At 38.5% G+C, this 7,858-nt stretch overlaps 1 protein-coding gene across 1 annotated transcript; it reads left to right on the forward strand.

Moving 5' to 3' along the window:
* Positions 1-1,740: 1,740 nt before the first annotated feature.
* tac1 (tachykinin precursor 1) lies at positions 1,741-7,151 on the forward strand. Its single transcript, XM_072370857.1, has 5 exons — positions 1,741-2,114; positions 3,229-3,331; positions 3,427-3,450; positions 5,149-5,205; positions 5,317-7,151. The coding sequence occupies exons 1-5, from the start codon at positions 1,998-2,000 to the stop codon at positions 5,361-5,363; spliced, it is 348 nt and encodes a 115-aa protein (XP_072226958.1). The 5' UTR covers positions 1,741-1,997; the 3' UTR covers positions 5,364-7,151.
* The last annotated feature ends 707 nt before the right edge of the window (positions 7,152-7,858 follow it).

A 7,858-nucleotide genomic window follows, 5' to 3' on the forward strand; every position in this document is an offset into this window, starting at 1 on the left:
ACTGCTGGCACCATGTTGCTTTAGTTCAGTCCTCCCCTCTAACACATAATCTTGTACTGATTCCATGCACAGAATAATCAAATAGCTTTTATACATCAATCAAGCAAGTCAAGAATAAAAATGTTTTACACTGGAACTCTGACGACAACAGCGTGGATTTTATCACATCACATTTTATCACAGACATGAGACTGTCAGAGTACCCATTTGTTGCATAAATCCTTATCAAAGCATCTCGAGTGACTTCCGATCCAATCCAGCTCATATGTAGCAGTCTTAATGGACTGATTTCCTATTTTTCACATTTCCCCACAAAATCTACATAACTGCGTTGCTGTGTGCCCAAACTTTACTGGCACTGTGCTTTCTTTACCTCCTACATCTTGCTTCTTGATCCTCCCCCTGTGTGGTAACTCCCTCCCATGGTTGCAACAGCTCTATCACCTCTATCTCTTCACCTCCTCCTTCCTTCTGTTAATTGGATGAGCTGTCACAGTCGTGAGAATGATTAAATTCCAACATGGAGTGGAGCTTTGACCACAGAGACCGACTCTTGAACATTACTGTTCACCATTCTGCAGGAACTGTAAGCAAATCTAGAAAATTCACTGAGAATTCTTCATGGTATGTGCCATATGGCCCCTCTCGCCAGGCCTGACAGGAAATGTAATCATGCCTATGATTTAACATTCTCAGAACTGAGAATAACAAAATATAAGGTCAAAACAAGCCAGTCAATAGAATAAAACATTTTTATTCCTGACTTGCTTGAACATTTGGATACATTTACCTTAGGGTTATTTGGCAAATAACCCTAAGGTAAATCAAATTAACCAATTATTGCTAGAATAGATCAAATAAAATCAATAAAATCACAGTTTAAAGTGTGCAGTATACAGATGGACAAAGTTTTCTGTGGTTAAGTGTTATGGGCTTTTAATGAGCATACCTTTTAAGCTTAACTTAATTTACACAAAGTCAAGTACGTCATCTGGTGCTTTCGTGAGTCTTACGTTACTGTGGATGTACCCTTCCGCATCTGTAACACGTGCGTTTTAAGATGTTTGCAAAAACTCGCCTTAGCTTTCTTTTGAAATGTTACAGAAATATAATGACCATCACAAAAGCAGTCAACAAATGATTTCTATGACATTTTTGTAAATCTCACAAGCAAAATACTGCGATCCTCACTTTGTTGTGAGAAAAGGGCATCAGGAGGCATCTGGTTTGCCATAAAATATCAATAACTTTGTTGCATGTCTTATTCGTCCACATAAATCTCTTAAAGGAAACAAATGAGTGAAAAGCAAGAATTCGAAAGTAGACGTGAAATCAGACTCCCGCTCCTGAGTTTTTAAAAGCTATATATATATATATATTTAAAAACAACCAAATTCAAAGGCACAAGGCCCATCATGAAGTAAAGTTCTTAGATTATACATTAGATTAATGAATTCTCAGTAGCTGCAGCTTGTACGGTTTTCATGTATATTCTGTTGGCATGATTTAAGATAATATTGGCTCTCAATAGACTTAATGTGAAGTATATCCAGTAACACACACACGCGTGACAGTTTATGATATCGCTGCTTTGACTGGTCCTACTTTTATCGACATGTTATTATGTTGCATGTAACAGTAACCAAGTAATCTTACTACTACGACTGCGTTACCAAGCAACGCAGCTCAGGCTGCTATATAGGGGCGCCTGAGAGGCTCTCTTGACAGGAGAGTGCACGAGGCAAGAAGTTGCTGCAGAGGCTGAGCGCGTGGAGAGCTTTGGGACAGAAGCAGGAGCCCGGTGTTCACACACACGCGCGCGCGCTATGGACTAACTGTTGAGCTGTCAGGGAAGGAGCAGCGCGCGCGCAGAACAGCCTTTTGCTTGAGTCTCAGACCTGTTTAAACACTTTGTTTAAAAGTTTCTGTTGTCGACGATTGGTTTTGCTTTAGAATTATCGTGACAGAATTTTACCGCGACGAAAAACATCCTCAACATGAAGTTTTTGCTTTTGCCAGTTTTAATGGCTCTTGTCGCCGTCGCCCAAGTTTTTTGTGAAGATAAAGACCCAAAAGAGGGAAGTGACTACTGGACAAGCAGAAATCAAATCCAGGTAAATACAATAAAGTGTGATTTAGTGTTATCGGTCCATTTTAAAATCACTCCGTCTGTTGTTTTGTTTGGACGTTCATTTTATTTTTCAAGAAAGAAAGGGTCATCTAGGGTTTAAATTTGGGAGGATAAAATGAAGGAAGTTAATGAGATAAAAGTGGATATATTTAGGAAGGACGCATAACACACAGGCACTGTGCATTTCTCTAGATAAAGTAGCCTGTGAGACCTGCGTGCTTTCCTTTAAGTTCAAGCCTAAACAATCACTTCTGCCTATTTTCTACGCATTTTAGAAGAGGTTTTTTTCTTATTTTTAAATTGTCTGTATTTAGAGTACAAAATGATCAGTTTGTACTAAACCTGGGAGAGGACTGCTAACACGCACAGCCTCATAGCTGCTGTGACCTGATCTATTTCCATGAGTGGGAGAAAAAACTGTCTGATTCACTGCAGGTGTAGCTTAATTTTTCTAAACGATGATTAATATCTGAGAATATAAGGATAACATGAAAGAAAAGGTACTGAAAGCGTCTGAGACCAAGCTGAGGTGGCACCAGCTCATATAAAACAGGGCGTTGCAACGTCGGAATTTTGCAGCAGTCAGAGCAGCTAACCAATAAGGGATTTAAGAAAAAAACTAAGTGTGCAAAAGACTTTTGTCCAGCCTGCTCCATTCACATGAAATGTACGTCCTACGTTTGACATTGTGGACTGGAAATGTGCCAGACCACTCCTTCAGTATCCTTAACTGCAGGCTGGTGCCATCTTGCAGATGAATGAACCTACAATGAATCATTACAACTTGTAAGCTATTAGTAGCCTCTGGGTCCACATCACAGTCAGACTAATGCATTCTGTGCAAATATATCTTGAGATGGGAATGGAAACAATTAATAAAAGTTCCAAATTCAAGCCACATGTGATTGTGGCTGTGTAGTTTACATCTATATAGAAGGGGATGGTGGATAGTGGGAACATACATTTCTGAAAGGTAATTACATCTATGAAGTTTGGGTCTGTTTCCTCTTTGATTTTGAGGAAAGTGTAAGAATGGAAATGTTTGATTTGACGGATGTGTCCCCCTGAAGATTTCATTGAGATTTTCCTTCACTCAGGACGGCTGGCTATCCAATGACCCATTCAGACAGTTCCTCTTGAGGATGACGAGAAAGCCTCGACCACATCAGTTCATTGGTCTGATGGGAAAGCGCTCTATGGGTGAGAGTTTGTTCTCATTGCTGTACAGTTATTCTCTCCTTCTGTGCTATTGTTGACCTAACAATGCCTTTACGTTTCATTTTGTGTTCCCACAGCAAATGCACAGATCACCCGCAAAAGTAAGTCACATCTGTTGTCTTTCTTTTCTGCATTAAACTCAACAAAGAGAAACCAACAAAAAAGAACTAAGGATGGAATCTGATTAGTGTTCCTCAGGAAAACGTTGTCAGCTACTTTCATACCAGAGTCATTTGGATGAAAAGCATCATCTCTTAAGTGCTTTGCTTGTTTCATATTTAAGCACAGACACAAAACTGTACTGTCAACATCAAATGAACATGCAGAGCCATATTTGTGAAGCCCAGGCAAACTTGATTTTGCTTATGTATAATATAGATTTCAAATTATATTAAAGGTAGTGAAATACAGGCATGTAGGAAGCAGGTGTTAGAGGAAGCAGAGGCATTCGTTCCCTCTGGAAGGGCACTGATGCTCTACAGACATCAACCTCTAAAGAAAAATGGATTAGACATTCAATTTCCCACAGTGAGGTTAAAAGCAAAGTCTCTCATATTTCGCCCACAGTGTAACTAACTGAACACAATCTTTATTTCACTGGTGAAGGCAGAGCGGGCGAGAGAGGGTCCAAACAATTGCACAGGGTTTGATTCCTTGATGGCCACCACAGATTACTCTATTTTTATTTTTTTCTATTTCAAATAGTACAAAATGAAATTCGTTAACACCAATTTGCCAATTAGGGTGCTAGTCAAAAGCACATGCCTGGGTGAGACAAAAAGGGAAGAGATAAAAGGCACAGAGGCAACAGAAGCGAGGATTTTCCCCTTGCTTTTTTTTTTTAACGGTCACCCACTCAGTGATGCAACAGAGCACTGCATGAGTGAGAATACGCCTCATTTATTCCTCTTATGCAGCCATGACTATGTCACTCATGATTATGGAGAGGGAGAGTTGTGGGATAAATGCCACAAGGACATGTGAGAGTAAAATTGGATTGTTTACGCCTGTGATGGATGGCAGGAGCTGTGCATTTCACTTAAGAGGATGCTCCCTACACTTACAAGAGAGATAAAGAATGAAACAAGGGCTATAATTATTATTTATATAGTATTTATTTCTGCACTTTTGAGTAACAAGGCGGTTTTTACAGTTAACTCATCAGCGTAATGCAAATAGGGATTTTATTTCAAAATAATATGGTATTCTCTTGAGGCTGTCTGTAGTTTTACAACATCCCAGTCCAATACAGCTACCACCAACCACCCTCATGATGCTATTACAGTCCATTAGTGTGATTGACAGGAGCCCCCATCAGTCCGCAGTGCAGCTGTTCATCACATTTACATCTCTGCAAATTTGACAGGTCCCTTCTTGAAAGAGTTTAGTTTGGAACCCAGTCTGAAAACATCATGGTCACATGTGTGGTATGCCATAAAAAGGAGTTTACATCCTAAAATTGCACATTCTGAGGATTACATTAGTAATTCTGAATGCTAGGAACAGCCCCCAGCCCAAGCTGATGTAATTATTGCTTGAGATGATTGACTCTATTCAGATCCCTGAAGGCCTGCGTTACAGGACATTTACTTACAAGGAAGGTTTTTAGTTAAAAGACCACCAGCAAAAACGCTCTGTCGCTGTCTCAATATGTGCTCGATTTATGAAAAGCACTCAAATGAATCAATAAAGTGAGTGGAAAAGTAAATATATCAAATTTATCCTAATGGAATCTGAGATTTTAGCCTCAGTAGGTCCACATTTCTGGACACTAAAATCTAAATATTTTTCCTTTGAAGGACATAAAATCAACTCGTTTGTTGGACTGATGGGAAAAAGAAGCCAAGAGGAGCCAGGTAAGTTCAACTCTAGGAAATTCTGCTCATGTTTTAGGTCAGTAGTCTTTACTTATTCTACCGATAGCAAATGTTTTCTAAAGCATGCACTGTTTTTTTTTCCCTCTACAGAGTCCTACGAATGGAGCACAATACAGACGTACGATAAGAGGCGCTAAGCAGTCATCACCTGCCAGCTTCTCATCTCATCACTCCTCACCCGTTAGAGGGGTCCTGATGCTTGTTTTGTTTTCTCTCAACTGTGTATAGCTGTTAGTTGAATAAACTGATTGTTTTCACATTGTAGTGTTGTAGCCGTGCTCCACCTGTGCCAGTCTCTTTTGTCCCAGCAGAAGGAACACTGAAGCAAGACAAAGAGGGAAAGTGCTTCATTGTCAATGTTAAGTGGTTTCTGTGAGAGTTTTCTACCATCTGCTGTGCCAGTAAGACCAAATGTTGTTGTGGGCTGTCAAAGCAAGGCTATACCCAAGGGTATGCTGAAAATTGTACTGCCAACTTCTCTGCATAGTGCCACGTAACTCTTTAATTGCATCTGTTCGTTCTACAAGTCTGACACACTGGGAAAGGTTCTCATCTTGGTATTTGAGTGATTTTTAGAAGAGTTTTTCATGTTCTCCACCTGCACATATGGTGAAATAGTATTTGGACAGAAATTAAAATAATTTTCTTCCCTGGTTAAATTTCATCTCCAAAGTTGTGAATTTGTCATTGTAATCCAGCCAAAGAAAAAAAAGTTCCAGTTTACAGAGAGTGAGGGGAGGGCACCCCCTGGTGGTGATCAAAGGCAACACAACACATTTTATGTGCCAAGAGACGCATTTATCTCTGCAACAACTGATTTGGAATGAGTACAGAGACAGACATTTAAGGCTTTTGCTCGGGAGAGAAAACCACAAAAATTTAAATAAACGCAGCCAAATACAACAAACTTTCTTACAGTTGCATTAACATTTCAAAATGTGAAGTCAGTCCACACCATGAGATCCTAGATGTTCCTCATACAAACTGCAGAGCATCAGACGACAAGCTGGAACACCTGTTTGAAGTTAGGAACTTGAAAAGAAAAAACATCAAAACAGGCATATATTTAAAATCACTGCAATCTTTAGACCTGAGCTGTTAAAACATACTGTACACTTGCTATAGGTGTTTACAGTCATACTCCTTACTGATGTCAGATAAAGGAGCTTATGAAGCCCATACGCTGCTGAAGTGTTTAATGCCACTGATAAACTACCTTGAACAGATCTCTGCCAGTTCTTTTTTTTATTTTAACAGTGACATAAAGGGAATATAATTAGATTGCTGTTTCACTAATGCTTAAAGTTGCTAACATTACTTGACTTATTGTCCATCTTTCAACACTACAGTATCTCCATAAAAATATATGTACCTTTACAACCCATCACTGCCATATGATGCCACAGACATGTAAATGTGCTTGCGTGGGCTACACCTTCATGTAGGGCATGGGTGCCTGATAGCTAACAATTGATTTTTTTTAATCACACAACTAGATGAAGAGTTTTTGTGCTGGAAAGCAGTTTCTTATAAAACTGAAGAAATGTATCATTTATGTTTGGTATGTTTTGCTATTGGAACATCATGTACCCTCTATACATGTAAACTGTGGGACTAAAGCCAAACGAATGAGCTCCTCAAAGGCAGTTTGTGATAAATGTTTCTCATGAGTGAACAAATGAGTTTATGTTTAAACATATATCCTAGAAACCTTTTTCTTCCCACTGATCATCATAAAAATGTCACCTTCACTCATTTATCAAATTTTTTTAGTACTTTAATTTTACAACTTATTTCCTGTTAGACTTAAATTCCATTTTAATGCTTATTAAAAGGGGAATATATATATATATATTTATATCTAAACCTAGACGTTATTTCTGGCATGAAATACGTTCATCTACTCACCGATAACAGTTTGGTGAAAGTCTGTGTCCTTCGGACGCTATTTATGTCACTCATAATTTGTGTATATCCATATAAAGGGAGAGAGCAGTGCATTGACAATGCAATCTCTTAATAAGGCATTATCTATCAATATTTCACCAATACTTTAAGACAAATGAATGAACGAACACGTACTGTCGCTCTATTAGCTCATAGCTGCTGTGTTGTTGTTATTGAGGGCTATCTTCACACAGAGTTTACTACTGCTACTGTGCCATGTTGCACAAAACTAGCAGTAGCAAACTAACAGAGCAAAAGTACACGTTCATTCACCTTAAAGTATTGGTGAAATAAAGACAGATACTGCCTTATTTAGAGACTGTATTGTCAATGCCCTGCTCTCTCCCGTTATATGGATACACGCAGATCTCGAATTATCTAAATATCTTCCCGAAGGACGCCGACTTTCACCAAACTGTTCTCGGTGAGTAGATGAACGTATTTCATGCCAGAAATAAGGTCTAAATTTAAAAAAAAAAAAAAAAAAAAAAAAAAACTTCCTCTGTAACATTATATAATAGACTTTAATTTAATTTATTTTTACGTTTATCATTCTTCTACCTTAGGTTGATGTAAAGCATTTTTAATTGAACATGCTAAAACAAATATCTTGCTTTAAAACGGAATATATCAAAAGAAAAAAAACAATAGCCTCAAAATCCACCACCAGCTGCTTTAAAGCATG

The sequence above is a fragment of the Leuresthes tenuis genome, unplaced genomic scaffold (assembly GCF_036924035.1).
Source record: "Leuresthes tenuis unplaced genomic scaffold, fLeuTen1.0.hap1 SCAF_18, whole genome shotgun sequence".
Taxonomy (NCBI): Eukaryota; Metazoa; Chordata; class Actinopteri; order Atheriniformes; family Atherinopsidae; genus Leuresthes; species Leuresthes tenuis.